This window comes from Aotus nancymaae, unplaced genomic scaffold (assembly GCF_030222135.1).
Source record: "Aotus nancymaae isolate 86718 unplaced genomic scaffold, 86718_ANA_hifiasm-v0.15.2.pri h1tg000039l, whole genome shotgun sequence".
In the NCBI taxonomy this organism is placed as follows: domain Eukaryota; kingdom Metazoa; phylum Chordata; class Mammalia; order Primates; family Aotidae; genus Aotus; species Aotus nancymaae.
In genome coordinates this window covers 10,488,513-10,508,462 of record NW_026988453.1, presented here as the reverse complement: position 1 = coordinate 10,508,462, position 19,950 = coordinate 10,488,513, and the positions used below count along the sequence as shown (strand labels likewise).

The window sequence follows — 19,950 nt, the reverse complement described above, 5'->3', positions numbered from 1 at the left end:
ATGATATTCAACCTCCTGGTCAATAGCACTTGAGATCTAAAATTGGAAGAGAGTAGCCAAAACTTTTTTATCTTCTAAGGATCCTTTCTAGCTGGTAATCTTGAAGCAGTGTTTCTGGAGTGGATCAGGGAAGTGATTCCTGTTTGCTTATTTATTTTAAAAAGTAGGTAGCAATTACTCAGATTTCTTTTGAGAGAGTAATGGTTTCTGGCTGGAACTGCTGTTCTAGTATCCATGTACCCTGGAGATGTCTCCTGCCAACTCACTCTTTATTATAAGAATATGTAATTGTTGACCCAAATGCAATACCATGGGTGTAATCACAGAGTCCTGAAGGTGTTCTCTATGATTCATACATGATTTACCTACAAAAGAAAACTGAACCAAACAGAATTTGGGGCTGGGATTCAGGAGACTTTTTGGAGATTTTTGGTGTTTTGTATTAAATCCCAGCCTGACTGGACTTGCTGACAGGCCTGCTTATGTTTACTCAAAGAAATCTTTACATTTACAAAACTTTCCAAAGGATCAGTCAACACTATTTGTTTAATGCACACAGTCTGTATTTCTGTGTATGGATGCCAACTTTGTTTGTGGCCAATTATAACTTATAATCTTCATTTTCCATTTTTATATATATTCTGTTAATTGATAGTATCATCTACCAAGTCTTCTGCCTTAAAAAACCTCACAGTGACCATTTCTTTTTTGTAATTCATTTTCTACTCTCTGTTCTTCATTCAATTAGTTACCAAAGTTTAGTGACCGGATTCCAGAAATCTCTCTACAAACCAACAATTTTGTCACTGCAGTAGTCTCTCATTGCATCAAGTGACTTAATTTACCTTTCTAATTGTTCTCCCTTGAGTTGGTACATCTTCTATACTGCTGCACAAATCATTCTAAAGCACAAATGTTGTCATGCCACTCTGCACATTTAAAAACTTACTATTGCTTGCCATTTTTTATAGGCAAAAATGCACAGATATTTTACAAGTAAGCTCCAATCCATTTAGTCAATTACCATTCCTCATACTCCAACAACAATGATTTTTTCCAAAGACATCATGTTCTTGTACATTTATGCTTTTGCAAATGTCTCAAAAGCCTCTGCTCCAAACGCCTGTTTCTCTAATTCATCTAGGTAGCATTTATGATTTATTTCTCTATGACCTCATAGCACGTCATAAATAAGAGAACTACATCATAGTACAGTATATATTTAAGAGTCAGTCTTTATTACTAGTGCAGGAGTTTATCAAAGGCAAAGACTATCAGATTAATTTTTATGTCGCTCCCAGGCCCCAATGTCTGGTCTAGAGCTTCATATCTAGTAGTTACTCAAAATTATTTTTTAAATTGAATGGGATGAGGATGAGGTAAAGTTAAGATTCTTTGTACTCTTAACTTTTAACCTCTCCCTGACACAGCATGGAGACCATAGATCAAAGTCATAAATATCACAGGATAAATAGGTTCAGCCAGGTATTATGACTTAACCCTCATACCCAGTGCCCCAGGAGTAAAAGGAAGCATGGAGCACCCAGGAGCCTCCTACACTTGTGGTAACAAGCAAATTTACTGGTCTTTTATGTTAAACATAACAGGTTATCTCATCCAGATACAGCGACAGACCCAAAGATGGCTCTATTACAGGATTACTCATGTTTACAGAACCGCTGAGCATCTGACCACTTGAAGATCTCTAGGGAGGTGATAAAGAATGCCTCTTCATATACCCAATAAAGCATTTTATTCGCAAGACATCCCAACGGCAAACTTAAGACCGGTTACTCTGAATTTTAGGCTTAGCAAAAGGATACCTTGGCAGAAACTTACCCTGACCTAGAGACAAAGGCCACAGGAACATCAAAACCAAGAGAGGCTAAAACTTCTCCTCTGCTTCTGTCTTGTTACCAATTATCCCGAAAATTCTGATCTTTAGAATGCAAGTCTAAAATGGGGCACTATTTTGTGGAATGAAGAACGTATATCATTGCAGTATGGATGAATATACACAGAAATAAGCTGAGAGGTTCAGAGAATTTTTAGGGTAGACATCAGTGGAAGAGAAGAAGAAAATAATTTCTCATAAAATTTCAGAAAAACCTCAGAATTGTTCCATCTCCTTCCCCTTTACAAGTAAACATTAGTGGTTTTAGTTTGTTTGCTTGTTTTTTCAAAGTGAGGTCAGAGTCTGGGGAAATCAGGAAAGGCATGTGCAAGGGCCTTGAAAGATGAGTACATATGTTTTGATTTTTTTTACGAAGGTAATAGGGGGAATGGATATTAATATTTTTCCCAGCTTCATTGAGGTATTATTTGTACGCAAAACAACTGCACAACAACTGCACGTAACTAATGTATATCATTTGGTGAGTTTGTGAAACAAAAAAAGTAAAAAATCTTTGAATGAAAACTTTCCCAGGATAGCATAAGAAACTAAAGTATACAAGAGATCTTGTAAAACCTCAGTACATATATGATCCTGTAAAATTACTTTAATAAATTTACATAACAATCTTAGCTATTAAACCTTTAATGCCTAGAGAGAGGAAAATATGTTTATTATTCTTCATTATTTTATTCTGTTAGTCTAGTAGAGTAATATGCCTCCAAAGAGAACTTAGTAAATACTTTCTGATGGGAACTAGATAAAGGGATACAGTCATTTCAAGACAGTATCCTGTGACTTAAAATAACAACATTATTCTTAATAATGTAACAGACGTTATTCTAGGAGAGAGGTAAGAAACTATAGCAATGATACACTTAGGGACATACCTGGAAAAGTCATTTTTCTAGGTATGAGAATGAACTCAAGATTCAACTCCCTAAACTGACAAGCAGAGAAGAAGAAGTTAATCTTTTTCCAGATAAGATGGTAGTCCAGGCCAAAAAAGTGCCCAGCTGCGAGGCCCTCCTAGAATAGCAGTGTATTTAAATATCAAATTTATAGATCTCCTTCTTTCTCAAACAGGTCTTCTTTCTCAACATCAGGTACAGGTGAAAGTCAAAGCATAAACATGGACCAACTGACACAGGGTCACACACAGAGCTCCCAAGATACAGCCAGGCCTTACCTATGACCCCACAATGCTACTGGGGAAGTCACAAAGACTGGTTCTAAGAATAGGCATCATTATTTGGACCCAGATATAACTATAGGTTACCTTCGATTTATTTCCTCAGTTTTCTCCATTAAAACTACGAAAGTCTTCAAGTGCTTACTCTGTGCAAAATAGCAAGATTCTATAAGGAATATCAAGGTTTGACCTCAATGAAGACAAACTTCATGATCCTGATACTGCTTATACTAGTGACTCTAGTCAAGTGGCTTAATCTGTAATTATCAAATGTAAATAAGGACAACATCAAATTACCCTCCACAAGCTGGAAGACTAATTTAAATTTACAAGATTTAATCAGTAGCAATGATATGGACCAAGATGGAATGAAGATCTGGAAACAGCAAAAGCAGAAGTGTGCTTCATAGCATAACTTTCCATGGTGAAAGGAGATAAGGATCACACTTTCTGGATGAGAAAAAATGGGAAAATCTCATTTCCAATAAGGAGACTTAAGGGCTGTCTTCCTTTGGGAATATTAATTCTCATTAGCAATGAAAGCCAAAATCCCAGGTCATAAGTCAGAATTTCTCTTCCATATCAGAAAAGGGAAAGTTAATCCATGGGCCATCAAAAACTATGAATTTTCTTGAGGGTCACTGTACCCTCTTCGCCATCTTTCTGTAACCAGGAGTAAAAATCAGAGGAGATCATGACTGGATGAAAAATGGAAGATGGTGACTTGACATTCAGACACATGTCTGGCAAACCATCTTAAAAATTACCAGGCGAAGCAGTTTCTGAGTTAAAACAGCAGGGATATATTTAATTACTTGGGCCCAGGGACTTTACCTGGAATGGCTTGGAAATCCATTTGAAGTGAATGAAGAACGAACACATAGGATAATAAAAATAAAACTGAAATTTTAGTCAAAAAGCAGGTAGGAGGGGAAATCAGTACTGAAAATGATAATTCATAGACTCAAATACCTTAATACTGGGTTTCCTGGCTATTTGATAAGCAAGTTTTGAATGATGGTGTGAAAGTTGTCAGAATCAAAATAGAGTCACTAATGTAAAAAGAAAAAAAAAAAAACAAAAATACACACCTTGAAAAATAAAGCCAGGGAAGGTTATGAAAACAGCGTTCTCATGCTCGTATGCCTGTTAACCCAAACTATCATAAAAGGCTAAAAAAACCACAACTGTGCACAAAGGCCACCGCAACCCTACAAGAACATCCTTCCAGCATCTGCCGGTAGAACCTCAAACCGGCATCACTCTGGTTATTGTTCTTTGTAGCCAAGGATAATTATTCTAAAACAATTATGTAATCCTCATATTTTTCCTTTAAAAACCTTTGTCTTCTTTTACTTCCTTGAATATACACACAGTTCAGGATCTCACACATATTCCCATTGCAATGTTCTATTCCCAAACAAATACCTCTTTCTTTTAGAGAGTCTTTCTCTGTTTGTTATTTAGTTTAACAATAGGCATATTAACCAAGTTACAGTCCTAAGCACAGGAGACGTATCTGTGATAATTAGAGACAACGTTCCCACCCTCATGGAATTTATAATCCAAAAGAAAGAGACAGATGTAAATACATACCAGGAAATAAATAAAAAGGTGCTGAACAGGAAATAGAGTGATATGTCACAATGTAATGCACTGGAAGGAGATGGGACAGGGTGGCATACAACTTCAGTTATGATGGTTAAGGAAGGCCTGTGAAAGGCAACATTTAAGTTGTGACTGAAGGACAAGCAGGAAGAAGGAAGCAGTCAGGCAAATTGCTGGGTACAAGTATTTTAGGCAGAGGCCTAACAGGAGAAACGGATTTGGTATGCTCCAGGGACAGACACAAGGCAAGTGTGGCTGGGACGCAATGAGCAAAGCAGAATGGCACATGATCAAGTTAGAACGCTCAGTAGGAGGGATCATGCAGGGCGTCTTAGGCCACAGATGTGTGTAAATCATCCTGAGTGGGAAGTCATTGAGAGAGAGTTCAAGCAGGAGAATCACATGGCCTGATTTACTTTTTTAAAAGAATAGTCTGGCAATTGGGTGGAGAGTGGATCGAACCGCTACTTTGAGAAGCAAAGAGCAGTTTATGGCCAAAAAAAAAAAAAAATGAGGCTTGGCCCAAAGGAGTGAGCAGCGTATATATTTTAGAAATTGGCAAGTGGATATATTTAGAAATATATATTTAGAATTGGCAAGACTTTTTGTTGTTTTACGTGTGGGGCTGAGGACACAGGAGGATTCATGACTTCTAGACTTCTGACCTGAGCTACACAATTGATGGAATTACCTTGTACTGAGGATGGAAAGCCTGAAAAAGGAACGTGTGTGTGTGTATGTGTGTGTTGTGGCCTTGGGGTAGGGAATTGTGTTCAGAATCATTTCCATTCAGACTTGGTATATCTAATACACTTACTAGGCATCCACATGAAGATGCCAAGTAGGCAGTTGGATGTACAAGTCCGCAGCTCAGGAGAGAGGATAGAACTATAGATAATAAATATGAGCCATCAACATATAAATAGTATTCAAAGTCACGGGATAAAATGAGATGAGGTTAAAAAAGAATGAGTTCATGTCCTTTGCAGGGACATGGATGAAGCTGGAAACCATCATTCTCAGCAAACTAACACAAGAACCGAAAACCAAACACCACACGTTCTCACTTATAAGTGGGAGTTGAACAATGAGAACACATGGACACAGGGAGGGGAACATCACACCCTGAGGCCTTTCGGTGGGTGGAGGACTAGGGGAGGGATAGCATTAGGAGAAATACCTAATATAGATGATGGGGTGATGGATGCAGCAAACCACCATGGCACATGTATACCTATGTAACAAACCTGCACATTCTGCACATGTACCCCAGAACTTAACGTATATATATATTTAAAAGATGAGATGAGGTATTTTAGGAAGAAGAAGTGAAGAAAGACAGAAGAGGCTCAGGGCTGAGCTCCAAGACGCTCTAATATTTAGAGATAGAACCAAAAAGACTAAGCATCACCAAAGAAGTATGGAAAAAACAGGTAAGACTGTCCTGGTTTGGAAGATGAGAATGAAAACAGTTTCAAGAGAAAGGAAGTAGTTAGCTTTTGCTGAAAGACTGAGAAAGAAGAAGATGGAAAAATGACCATTGGATTTATCAGCATAAGGGTCAGTAGTGACGTTTCAAGAAGCGGCTTCAGGAGACTGGTAGGGAAGCAAACTGCCTGAAGTGGAGGAGGAGATAAGGAAATCTGAGCAAGTAGTCAATGAGAAGTTTTGCTGAGAAGGACAAGTAGAGGGACAGGAAAATGGAGTTCCAGTGGGTCATGAGAAGGTTCATAAAGGATTTCCTGTGGTATACTTAAGTGCTAGTGGAGATTGTTTAAAAAAAGGCACATGGATGATACAAGGCAGGAGATATCTGCAGAAGTAAAGTCCTTGCAAAGGCAAGGGGGGATGGAACATGATCATGAATACAGGAAAAGGAACTGAATTTGTCAGCAGAAAGGATATTTCTTTCATTGTTATAGGAGGAAACATACCAATATTTCAATTGACAATTACTGAATTCCAAGTTACAGGATATTGATAGGAACTCAAATCAGGAAATAAGACAGATTAAGGTCTTGCACTAATAGAACTTGTATTCTAGTGAGGGAACAAACAACAAACAGGTAAATAAAGAAGCAAGAAGGTTTCAGATGGTGATGGGTCGTCTGTAGAAAGCAGAAGACGATTTTGTATTGGAGAGGGCCCTGGGATGCGAATATTTCAGACAAGAGTCAGAGAAGCACAAAGGAATAATTTGTAGGAAGAGCATTTCAAAAGAGAGAATACCTAGTGCAACTGTGCTCAAAGAATAAAGAGAAGGCCAGTGTGGCTGGAGCAGAGAGAGTGAGCAGGGTGTACAGAATTTCGGGGAGAGGGAGAAGGCCTCAGATCGGAGACTAAGGGGCATGGATTTTATTCCAATGTGATGAGAAGGCCTCAGCAGGTTTTCTGCGTGGAGAACAGGATCTGATCCCAGATGGAGGTAAGTTTGTAAGTTGGTAGGTTTGTAGCTGATTAGAAAATGAGAGCATTCCTGTTTCGTGGTTTTGTTTTCTCAGCACAGGAAAAAGTTAGGTGGCCAGTGAAGGCTTGAGTAAAATCTAGAAGTGTGGGAAATTTGAATCTGTTTATGCAAATAGACAAAAGGAAAAGATGGGAAAACACTAAAAAGGAAATTTGCTTCCCATTGACTTTGCTTATAGCAGTGTGCCCTACAGATATTTGCTGCATGATCTTCTAGAGTGATTGCTAAACCTCAGCTCTCCTGTGCTAACTCCAAACCTATGAAGCTCTGGAGAGGGACGTGGAACCACGAACCTACATTTTATAAAGGTACTGGAATAGTTCCTTAAGCACACTCAAGTGCAGGAACTGGCCAAAAGCCAAGAGATGATCTGTGGAGAGCACACAGTAGCAGTAAAAGTCAGCAGGGGGAGTGGGGAAGACATGAGCCACGGGAGACAGGTGGGGAAGGTGATGAGCAGTGCCTACATGACAGGGAGCAGGAGAAATTAGGGGGTGCGAACTTCAGTGAGATCCCCTTCCAAAGGGTTAGAAAGGCTGAATAGATTAGATTTTCTTCCACTGGAGGACTTTTAGATTTCTGAACAAGGGAGTAAAGTAATGAAAAAATATATATTTCTTAAAGTTTTGTTTTCATAATTGGAAAGTGATCTATAGGTCACTCTTTAACCTTTCCAATCATAAGAACCGAAATCTCTTAAAAGAGATGAGGTTGTTACACAAGTAATTATAATGCTTAGAATGGGAATACTGGTACAAGAATGATAAATGGACAAACAACGGAAGCACAGTAGCTTGGAAGGTTGGCAGATAGGTAGACCTGGTTTTTCACGGGTCTCCAGTTAAGTGACCTAGATGATACTGCTGCTGTGGGACTGAGTTGGCAGGACAGGGGAAGAATTTGATTTTCAGTTGATAATATCCTCTCCGAAATTTAGAAACATGTGAGAAGTCAGGGACTGCACCCTGCTCTTAGAAAAAGTGAATGTGCATTCATTCAAAGGGAGTTAATATGTAGAAAAAGAAAAGCGAGATGAAGATAATGGTGTTGATAAAGGTTTAAGGGTCAGGAGACAGTAAAATGTCAGGAAAGCAAACAGTAAGTTGTAATAAACCAAAAGGTGCAATAATTCCGACACCTTAACAAGCTAGGTGTCCATAAAAACAAGTGGACACCCAGCTTGTCAGCCTAAATGCTGGCTCCATAGAAACAAGTCTATACAGAAGACTTACTACTGATACTTAGTAGTAACGACTAACATAGCTTTCTCTGCTTAGTTTCATCTGTACCCAGGGCAGCTCAGTGAGGTGGAAGGCCAGTTTATTACTAGTTTCGTTTTACAGATGAAGAAACTGAAGATCAGGTAGCTAAATGACTTGCCGAAAGTCACCCAGTTATTGAGGTCTGCATGCAGTGAACATCTTACAAACTAGGAATGCACTGTACCCTGGAGATATTAGAAACTTAGACCCATCCTGTAGCCAAGAAACTCTAATCTTAACAAATTATAATATTTCTTTAAAATCAAGCCAATCTGGAGGAAAAAAAAACATACAATAAACGCCGAATGAGACCTTTGTGGACGTCCACACTATTAAAGAAGGTTAATAACAAGAAGAAAACAATAATTTTAATCCACGCCTCAACTTATAAAAATAACTACAGATGGTTAACGTTTAGGATCTCTTTACCAGTATCACATCAGGATTCAGAAAATCTGAGACCCATGCTTGGGAACCAGGTCTTACTCTCTCATTTAGGGAAGGGAGCCTAGGCTCTGCCGCTTTTTCGGGGCAGGAGCGCAGTTCGGGGGCACAGAAACAGCCTCACGCGGGGATCTGGCGCCCCGTGCAGTGGGTAGGTTTCCGGTGGCGAGCGGCGGCGGCCGCAGACCTCCAGCCAGAGAGCGATGCGCACCTGCAGAATCCGGAGACCGCGAGCACCAGCACGCCGCCCGCCACACCAGGCCGACCGGACAGCGCCCCTCTGTGGCGCAGCCTCCAGTGCCGGAGGTCCCAGCTCCCGGAGGAGCCAGTGGGGACAATCAGGACCAGGCGGCTAAGTGCAGGGGTCCCTCGAAGCTGGCGGGAGGCGGACAAGCGTCGAGCACTGCCTCGACCGTCTCGCTTTTGGCCCCCCGCTTTGCATCGCGGCACAGAAGCCTTCCCTGCCCGGGACGTGTCCCCACCTCCGTGCTCCCTCGCCCAGCTCACCCAGGACCCCCGGTGCGACGAAAGCCAAGAAAACCCAGAGCAGGCCCGCGGCGCCCATGCCACGGCCGCAGCCCCCCGCGGCGGGATGCGTTCCAAGACCCGCGAGAGTCTGGCGGCTCCGGGAGGGCAGGGCTGGAGCAGCAGGCAGCTGCGGGCCAGGAGAGGCGGGCCCTTAAATAGCGTCGGGCACACGTGCTAGTTTTCCGCGCACACCTGCAGGCGTTCTGGGGGCGGATGCGGCGCCGGGGCGGGTGAGACAGGCGAGAGGGGCGGCCCGGCACGAGGTGGGCGGGGAGCTCGGAACCACTCTGGCTCAGACTCGCCTCCCGGTGCGGTGGTTTCCCCACTCTTTTGACCACGCAGCCCGCTACACTCGCTTGTTTCTCTTTCTAGAACTGAAAACTTTCACAAAATAGTACTCACCCTTAGTAATCTACAATGTTTGTCTTCTGTGCTATGTTGTGTTACCCTATGCTAGGCTAGGCTCTCCTATTCTTATTAGAAATTCCTGTTAGAAATCCACCAAACACATTTCAAAACCTATTAGTGGATTCATCCCCCTAGTTTGAAAAAAACAGTGCACGTTTACTTAGGAAATTTAGGAACAGCAGCCACTTCTGCTATCGAGTTCTTTTTATTTTGAAGTAATTTCTACAGAAAAGTTTCAAGGATACTGCAAAGAATTCCTATATTCTTGTCATCCAGATTCTCTGCATGTTAACATGTTAACATTTTACTGTATTTTCTTTACCATTCTCTCTTCTTTCTCTATAGACATATACATGTGCATATATGTGATTATATAATTATAATAATGTAATTATTACTTTGGAACCATCTGGCACTTATCCCTCCTCTAAATGCTTCACTGTGTAGTTCCTAAAAGCAGGGACTTTCTGTTCTATAACTAGAGTACAATGATCAAAAATAAGAACTTAACATTGACACAATGCTATTTTATTTTACTTTTTTTTAATACTTTAAGTTTTGCGGTACATGTGCAGAGCATGCAGGTTTGTTACATAGGCATACACATGCCTTGGCAGTTAGCTACATCCATCCCCCCTACCCCCCATTATCTACATTAGATATTTCTCCTGATTTTATCCCTCCCCAATCCCCCACCCCCTGCTGTCGGTCCCCTAGCCCCCCCACCCTCTGACAGGCCCCAGTGTGTGATGCTCCCTTCCCTGTGTTCATGTGTTGTCATCGTTCAACGCTCACTTATGAGTGAGAACATGCGGTGTTTGTTTTTCTGTTCTTGTATCAGTTTGCTGAGAATAATGGTTTCCAGCTTCATCCATTTCCCTGCAAAGGACATGAACTCATCCTTTTTTATGGCTGTGTAGTATTCCATGGTGTATATGTGCCACATTTTCCTTATCCAGTCTGTTTTTGATGGTCATTTGGGTTGGTTCTAAGTCTTTGCTACTGTAAAGAGTGCCTCAATAAACATACGTGTGGATGTGTCTTTATAATAGAATGTTTTATAATCCTTTGGGTATATACCCAGTAATGGGATTGCTGGGTCAAATAGTATTTCTATTTCTAGATCCTTGAGGAATCACCACTCTGTCTTCCACAATGGTTGAACTAATTTACACTCCCACCAACAGTGTAAAAGTGTTCCTATTTCTCCACATCCTCTCCAGCATTTGTTGTTTCCTGATTTTTTAATGATCGCCAGGCACAATGCTATTTTATAAGCTACCATCTGTATTCAAATTTTGACAATCATCTCGATAATCTGTGTTATAGTAAAAACAATAACAATAAAAACCATCCTTTGTTTTTCCTGGTCCAGAATCATTTCAGGATCATGAATTGTGTTTGATCATCATGTTTTTTCCCCTCACTTCTTTAACCTGGGAAAATGTCCTTAGCCTTTCTTGTATTGCATGACTTTGACATTTTTGAAGAATATACAGCAATTATTTTTGGAGAATGACTTTTAAGTCCATTATCTATTTTAATAACAAATTACCCTGAAGTTAGTGGTGTAGAGCAAGAATAAACATTTATGATCTCAGAGTTTCTGTGGGTTGGTTAGGTGGTTCTGGCTTGGAATCTCTCAGGAGATCGCAGTTAAGACATCAACTAGAGGTGCATCTGAAGGGTTAACTGGGACAGGTGAATCCATATCTAAGATGGCTCACTTACCAGGCCCTTGGCTGGATGCTTCATTCTTCACCACGTGGATTTTTCCATAGGGCTTGCTGCTTGTGTGTTGAGTGTTCTTGTGACATGGCAGCTAGCTTCTCGAGAACAAGAAGGGCAGAAGCCACAATGTCCTTTGTTCTCAGAAATCACAATATATTATCTCCAGAATATCCTATTGATTATACAGATCAGCACTTTTCAATGTAGGAGGGCAGTATACGTGGACGGGAACATCAGGAGACAGAATCACACCACACAATTTTTGTCTATCATTTCTCCGTGATAGATTCAGGTTATCAAATCTAATTATTTGACAGGAATACCAGAAAAGGATGTTGTATCCTTATGGAGAGGCATATGTTGTCTAATTGTCCTATTATGGTGGTAACTTTGATCACTCAGTTAAGATGGTGTCTGCCATGTTTCTTAGTGTAGACTCAGTATTTTTCCCTTTGTAATTAATAAGCATTTTGTAGAGAGATACTTTAAAACTATGTAAATTCCTCATTTTTTCATCAAAATTTACCCCAAAATTTTAGTATCCATTGGTGACCCTTTCTTGACTTAATTTTTACTATGATGGTTGTCAAAGGATGTTTTTTCTAATTTAATAATTGCTTTTATATTCATCCATTGGCATTTTACTGTAAATAAAAGTTTTACCTTCTTCCCTATTTATTTATTCATTTATCTATATCAGCATAAACAATCTATATCAATATGAATTTTATTTATTTACTCAGTGGGTCATAATTCATGACTACCAGTATATATTTTGATGCTCAAATTCTCCCTGATTGGGCCAGTGGGAGCCCTCAGAAATAGTTCCTGTGTCATTTTGACTTGTTCTTATGTTCTTTGAGCACTTCCTTACTTTCTGGCACCAAAAAAAAAAAAAAAGATACTTTAGACTCATCTTGTACTTTTCTAGACCTGACACTGGAATTTGTCATTTCTCCAAGGAATGCTAGTTCTTTCTGGCACAGAATGGCATTAGATGCTAGGATTGGATGCTAAGTGTGTTCATTTTCATTGGAGTATCATTGCTTCTGCACCCCCTCAGCAGACGCTGCAAGCATATGTATTATATGTATGTATATCCATTCCCATATCTATATTTATATATGTCATGAATTCATAGCAATTCTTTCAATTTCAGTTCGTTAGCATAGAGTGCATTCTGTCCTTCCCTATTTTCATATGTGTAACTCCCTTCTTCAGTGAGACACCTAGATCTACAATATATTTACTTATTTGCTCAATCCTAGAAAGTACAAAAAGAAGTTTAAAATTGCTAATTCTATATCATGGTGGAAATAAAATCTACTCATTTTTAAAGTTTTATTTTGTTTATAGCCTGAAAGCATAAAAACAGCATTGCTGTGTTCAAAAGTTAGTCAGATTAATTATTCTTCCTCTTCAGTATGATTGTTATTCATTCAAAATACTGTTAATTTCTTTCTCTTTATTTTCTATTTTAGTTTCACCCTCACTGCTTTTGATTTTTTTTTTTTTTGCTTAAGTGAAACATTAACAGCTACAAATGTCAGATTGATATAAAAAGATACAATAAAAGAGAAATGTCACTTCTCTCCATCACTTCTATCCTCCCCACCATAGGTACTCAATTTCAGTAATTTCTGGTTTGTCTTTAGTTTTGCTCAGATGAGCTGCTACACTCGTCTTCTTAGTTCTCCTTTTTTATTACATTTTAAAAAGCATTCTGTAGATACTCTTTTGCACTTTTCTTTTTTAACTTAACAAATATGCTGGAATCCTGTCCTCCATACAAATTCAAATATTCCTCATTCATTTTTATAGTTGCATGCTACGTCATTGTGTGGATATACCATAGTTAATTCAACCATCTCCTTATGTATGGACAGTTTGGTTGTTTTTAACGCTCTAAAGAGTAACCTTGTGCATTTTATTTTTATATTGTTGAAAGTGTGTCTTCAGTTCAAATTCCTAGAAGTGGGATTGTTGGGCCAAATGGTAAACACATATGTAGGTTTGCTAGATATTGCCAAGTTTCCTCAGTAAGAGTTTTACCATTTACATTCCTACAAGACTGTGTAAAAGCACCTCATTAATCTAATGTGCTGTCATCATGGTTTTAAATTTTAGTCAATCTAATAAATGAGACATTTTATCTCAGCGTATTTTTAATATGTATTGCTTATTATGAGTAAGTCTGAACATTTCTAAAATATATTTTCTATCATGATATTTGCCTTTTCCTCTCTCAATGTTTGAGACTTATTTATAAATATTAGGATTGTTATTCTGGATGTATTGCAAATATTTCCTTCCAGTTTGTAAGTTGTCTTTTGACTTTGTTTATAGCATTGTAAACATTGTAAAGGACCTCTTCAAGGAGAACTACAAAGCACTGCTCAAAGAAATAAGAGAGGACACAAACAGATGGTAAAACATTCCATGCTCATGGTTAGGAAGAATCAATATCATGAAAATGGTCACAATGCCCAAAGTAATTTATAGGTTCAATGCTATCCCCATCAAGCTACCATTGACTTTCTTCACAGAATTGGAAAAAACCACCTTAAACTTCATATGGAACCAAAAAAGAGCCTGCATAGCTAAGACAAAAACAAAACTAAACATACAAACAAAAAAAACCAAAGCTGCATCACGCCACCTGACTTTAAACTATACTACAAGTCTACAGTAATCAAAACAGCAAGGTACTGCTACCAAAACAGAGATATAAACCAATGGAACAGAACAGAGGCCTCAGAAATAATGCCACACATCTACAGCCATCTGATCTTTGACAAATCTGACCAAAACAAGCAACAGGGAAAGGATTCCCTATTTAATAAATGGTGTTGGGAAAACTGGCTAGCCATATGCAGAAAGCTGAAACTGGATCCCTTCCTTACACCTTATACAAAAATTAACTCCAGATTGACTGAAGATTTAAACATAAGACTGAACACGATAAAAACCCTAGAAAAAAACCTAGGCAATACTATTCAGGATATAGGCATGGGCAATGACTTCATGACTAAAACACCAAAAGCAATGGCAACAAAAGTCAAAATAGACAAATGGGATCTAATTAAACTAAAGAGCATCTGCGTAGCAAAAGAAACTATCATTAGAGTGAATTTGCAACCAACAGAATGGGAAAAAATTTGCAATCTACCCATCTGACAAAGGGCGAATATCCAGAATCTACAAAGAATGTAAGCAAATTTACAAGAAAAAAACAACCCCATCCAAAAGTGGGCAAAGGATATGAAAATGGTTGGCTATTTTTTTAAATTGTACTTTAGGTTCTGGGGTACATGTGCAGATCATGCAGGATTGTTGCATAGGTACACACATGGCAATGTGGTTTGCTGCCTCCATCCCCCGTCACCTACATCTGGCATTTCTCCCCATGTTGTCCCTCCCCAACCTCCCCACCCCCTGCTGTCCATCCCTTGACCCCCCGCAACAGACCCCAGTGTGTGATGATCCCCTCCTTGTGTCCATGTGTTCTCATTGTTCATCACCCACCTATGAGTGAGAACATGTGGTGTTTGATTTTCTGTTCTTATGTCAGTTTGCTGAGAATTATGGTTTCCAGATTCATCCACATCCCTACAGAGGACAAAAACTCATCACTTTTTATGGCTGCATAGTACTCCATGGTGTATATGTGCCACATTTTCATTGTCCAGTCTATCATCGAGGGGCATTTGGGTTGGTTCCAGGCCTTTGCTATTGTAAACAGTGCCACAATGAACATATGCATGCATGTGTCTTTATAATAGAATGATTTATAATCCTTTGGATATATACCCAGTAATGGGATTGTTGGGTCAAATGGAATTTCTAATTTTAGGTCCTTGAGGAAGTGCCACACTGTCTTCCACAATGGTTGAACTAGTTTACATTCCCACCAACAGTGTAAAAGTGTTCCTGTTTCTCCACATCCTCTCTAGCATCTGTTGTCTCCAGATTTTTTAAGGATCGCCATTCTAACTGGCATGAGGTGGTATCTCTATGTGGTTTTGATTGCATTTCTCTAATAATCAGTGATGATGAGCATTTTTTCATATGTTTGTTGACCTCATATATGTCTTCTTTTGAAAAGTGTCGTTCATATCCTTCACTGACTTTTGGATGGGTTTGTTTGTTTGTTTTCTTGTAAATCTGTTTTAGTTCTTCGTAGATTCTGGATATTAGTCCTTTGTCAGATGGGCAGATATTCCAAAAATTTTTTCCCATTCTGTTGGTTGCCAGTTCACTCTAATGATTGTTTCTTTTGCTGTACAAAAGTTCTGGAGTTTAATTGGGTCCCATTTGTCTATTTTGGCTTTTGTTGCCAGTGCTTTTGGTGTTTTAGTCATGAAGTCCTTGCCTATGCCTATGTCCTGAATGGTTTTGCCTAGGTTTTCTTTTAGAATTTCCATGGTGTTAGATCTTATGTTTAAGTCTTTAATCCATCTGGAGTTAATTTTAGTGTAAAGTGTCAGGAAGGGGTCCAGTTTCTGCTTTCTGCACATGGTTAGCCGGTTTTCCCAACACCATTTATTAAACAGAGATTTCTTTCCCCATTGCTTGTTTTTGTCAGGTTTGTCAAAGATCAGATGGTTGCAGATGTGTGGCATTACTTCCGAGGCCTCTGTTCTGTTCCATTGGTCTATATCTCTGTTTTGGTACCAGTACCATGCTGTTTTGGTACCAGTACCATGCTGTTTTGATTACTGTAGCCTTGTAGTATAGTTTGAAGTCAGGTAGTGTGATGCCTCCGGCTTTGTTCCTTTTGATTAGGATTGTCTTGGCTATGCAGGCTCTCTTTTGGTTCCATATGAAGTTTAAGGTGGTTTTTTCCAGTTCTGTGAAGAAGGTCATTGGTAGCTTGATGGGGATAGTGTTGAATCTATAAATTCCTTTGGGCAGTATGGCCATTTTCATGATATTGATTCTTCCTAACCATGAGCATGGAATGTTTTACCATCTGTTTGTGTCCTCTCTTATTTACTTGAGCACTGTTTGTAGTTCTCCTTGAAGAAGTCCTTTACATTCTTTGTTAATTATATTCCTAGGTATTTTATTCTCTTTGTAGCAATTGTGAATGGGAGTTTGCTCATGATTTGGCTCTCTGTTAGGCTGTTATTGGTGTATAGGAATGCTTGTGATTTCTGCACATTGATTTAGTATCCTGAGACTTTGCTGAAGTTGCTTATCAGTTTAAGGAGATTTTGGGCTGACACAATGGGGTCTTCTAAATATACAATCATGTCATCTGCAAATAAAGACAACTTGACTTCCTCTTTTCCTAATTGAATACCATTTTTTTTCCTTACCTAATTGCTCTGACTAGAACTTCCAATACTATATTGAATAGAAGTAGTGAGAGAGGGCATCCTTGTCTAGTGCTAGATTTCAAAGAGAATGCTTCCAGTTTTTGCCCATTCAGTATGATACTGGCTGTAGGTTTGTCATAAATAGCATTTATTGTTTTGAGATATGTTCCTTCGATACCTAGTGTATTGAGAGTTTTTAGCATAAAGTGCTGTTGAATTTTGTTGAAGGCCTTCTCTGCATCTATTGACATAATCATGTGGTTTTTGTCTTTGGTTCTGTTTATGTGGTGGATTACGTTTATAGATTTATGTATGTTGAACCAGCCTTGCATCCCCGAGATGAAGCCTACTTGATTGTGATGGATAAGCTTTTTGATGTGCTGTTGCAATTAGTTTGCCAGTATTTTATTGGGGATTTTTGCATCTATGTTCATCATGGATATTGGCCTGAAGTTTTCTTTTTTGGTTGAGTCTCTGCCTGGTTTTGGTATCAGGATGATGTTGGTCTCATAAAATGATTTGGGAAGGATTCCCTTTTTTTGTATTGTTTGGAATACTTTCAGAGGGAATATTACCAGCTCCTCTTTGTATGTCTGGTAGAATTCAGCTGTGAATCCATATGGACCTGGACTTTTTTTGGTTGGTAGGCTATTAATTGCTGCCTCAACTTCAGCCCTTGTTATTGGTCTATTCAAGGTTTCAACTTCTTCCTGGTGTAGGCTTGGAAGGGTGCAAGTGTCCAGGAATTTATCCGTTTCTTCCAGGTTTACTGATTTATGTCCATAGAGTTGTCTGTAGTAATCTCTGATTGTAGTTTGTATTTTTGTGGAATCAGTGGTGATATCCCCTTTATCATTTTTTATTGCATCTATTTGATTCTTCTCCCTTTTTCTTTTTTTATTCATCTGGCTAGCCGTCTGTCCATTTTGTTGATCTTTTAAAAAAACCAGCTCCTGGATTGATTTTTTGAAGGGCTTTTTGTGTCTCTATCTACTTCTGTTCTGCTCTGATCTTAGCTATTTCTTGTCTTCTGCTAGCTTTTGAGATTTTTGATCTTGCACCTCTAGCTCTTTCAATTTTGACGACAGAGTGTCAATTTTAGATCTTTCCTTGCTTCTCATGTGGGCATTTATTGCTACAAATTTCCCTCTAGAGACTGCTTTAAATGTGTCCCAGAGATTCTGGTACGTTGTGTCTTAGTTCTCACTGGTTTCAAAGAACATCTTTATTTCTGCCTTCATTTCATTGTTTATCCAGTCGACATTCAGGAGCCAGTTGTTCAGTTTCCACGAAGCTGTGCAGGTCTGAGTTAGTTTCTTAATTCTGAGTTCTAATTTGATTGCCCTGTGGTCTGAGAGACTGTTATGATTTCCATTCTTTTGCATTTGCTGAGGAGTGATTTACTTCCGATTATGTGGTCAATTTTAGAGTAGGTGCAATGCGGTGCTGAGAAGAATGTATATTCTGTGGATTTGGGGTGGAGATTTCTGTAGATGTCTATTAGGTCCACTTGGTCCAGATCTGAGTTCAAGTCCTGGATATCCTTGTTAATTTTCTGTCTCATTGATCTGTTTAATATTGACAGTGTAGTGTTAAAGTCTCCCACTATTATTGTATGGGAGTCTAAGTCTCTTCATAGGTCGTTAACAACTTGCTTTATGTACCTGGGTGCTCCTATATTGGGTGTGTTTATATTTAGGATTGTTATCTCTTCTTGATGCATTGATCCTTTTATCATTATGTAATGCCCTTCTTTGTCTCTTTTGATCTTTGTTGGTTCAAAGTCTATATTATCAGAGACTAGGATTGCAACGCCTGCTTTTTTTGCTCTCCATTTGCTTGATGAATCTTCCTCCATCCCTTTATTCTGAGCCTATGTGTGTCCTTGCATGTGAGATGGGTTTCCTGAATACAGCATACCGATGGGTCTTGACTTTTTATCCAGTTTGCCAGTTTGTGTCTTTTGATTGGAGCATTTAGCCCATTTACATTTAAGGTTAATATTGTTATGTGTGAATATGATCCTGCCATTTTGATGCTAGCTGGATGTTTTGCCTGTTAGTTGACCCATTTTTTTCATTGTGTCGATGGTCTTTACCATTTGGTATGTTTTTGGAGTGGCTGGTACTGGTTGTTCCTTCCTTTGTTTAGTGCTTCTTTCAGGAGCTCTTGTTAGGCAGGCCTGGTGGTGATGAAATCTCTCAGCAATTGCTTGTCCATAAAGGATTTTCTTTCTCCTTCACTTATGAAGCTTAGTTTGGCTGGATATGAAATTCTAGGTTGAAAGTTCTTTTCTTTAAGGATGTTGAATATTGGCTCCCACTCTCTTCTGGCTTGTAGGGTTTCTGCAGAGAGATCCACTGTGAGTCTGATGGGCATCTCTTTGTGGGTAACCCGACCTTTCTCTCTGGCTGTGCTTAGTATTTTTTCCTTCATTTCAACCCTGGTGAATCTGATAATTATGTGCCTTGGGGTTGCTCTTCTTGTGGAATATCTTTGTGGTGTTCTCTGTATTTCCTGGACTTGAATGTTGGCCTGGCCTGCTAGGTTGGGGAAGTTCTCCTGGATAATATCCTGAAGAGTGTTTTCAAGCTTGGATTCATTCTCTCTGTCACATTCAGGTACACCTATTAAACGTAGATTAGGTCTTTTCACATAATCCCATATTTCTTGGAGGCTTTGTTCATTTCTTTTCACTCTTTTTTCTCTATTCTTGCCTTCTTGTTTTCATTGAGTTGGTCTTCAATCTCTGATATCCTTTCTTCTGCTTGGTCAATTTGGCTATGGAAACTTCTGTATGCTTCATGAAATTCTTGTGCTGTGTTTTTCAGCTCCATCAAGTTGTTTATATTCTTCTCTAAGCTGTTTGTTCTAGTTAGCATCTCATCTAACCTTTTATCTCGGTTCTTAGTTTCTTTGCATTGGGTTAGCACATGTTCTTTTAGCTCTGAGAAGTTTGTTATTACCCACCTTCTGAAGCCTGTTTCAGTCAATTCATCAGATTCTTTCTCCATCCATCTTTGATCCCTAGCTAGTGAGGAGTTGTGATCCTTTGGAGGAGGTGAGGCTTCTGGTTTTTGGTATTTTCATACTTT

The 19,950-nt window shown here is 39.1% G+C and overlaps 1 protein-coding gene across 1 annotated transcript in view; it reads right to left on the bottom strand.

Moving 5' to 3' along the window:
• CR2 (complement C3d receptor 2) overlaps positions 1–9,463 on the bottom strand; it is a 35,786-nt gene extending 26,323 nt beyond the window's left edge. The window contains exon 1 of the mRNA XM_012459259.2: positions 9,375–9,463. Coding sequence (XP_012314682.2) covers positions 9,375–9,432 — 58 coding nt within the window. The 5' untranslated portion in view covers positions 9,433–9,463. The remainder of the gene's footprint in view (positions 1–9,374) is intronic.
• Between the last annotated feature and the right edge of the window lie 10,487 nt (positions 9,464–19,950).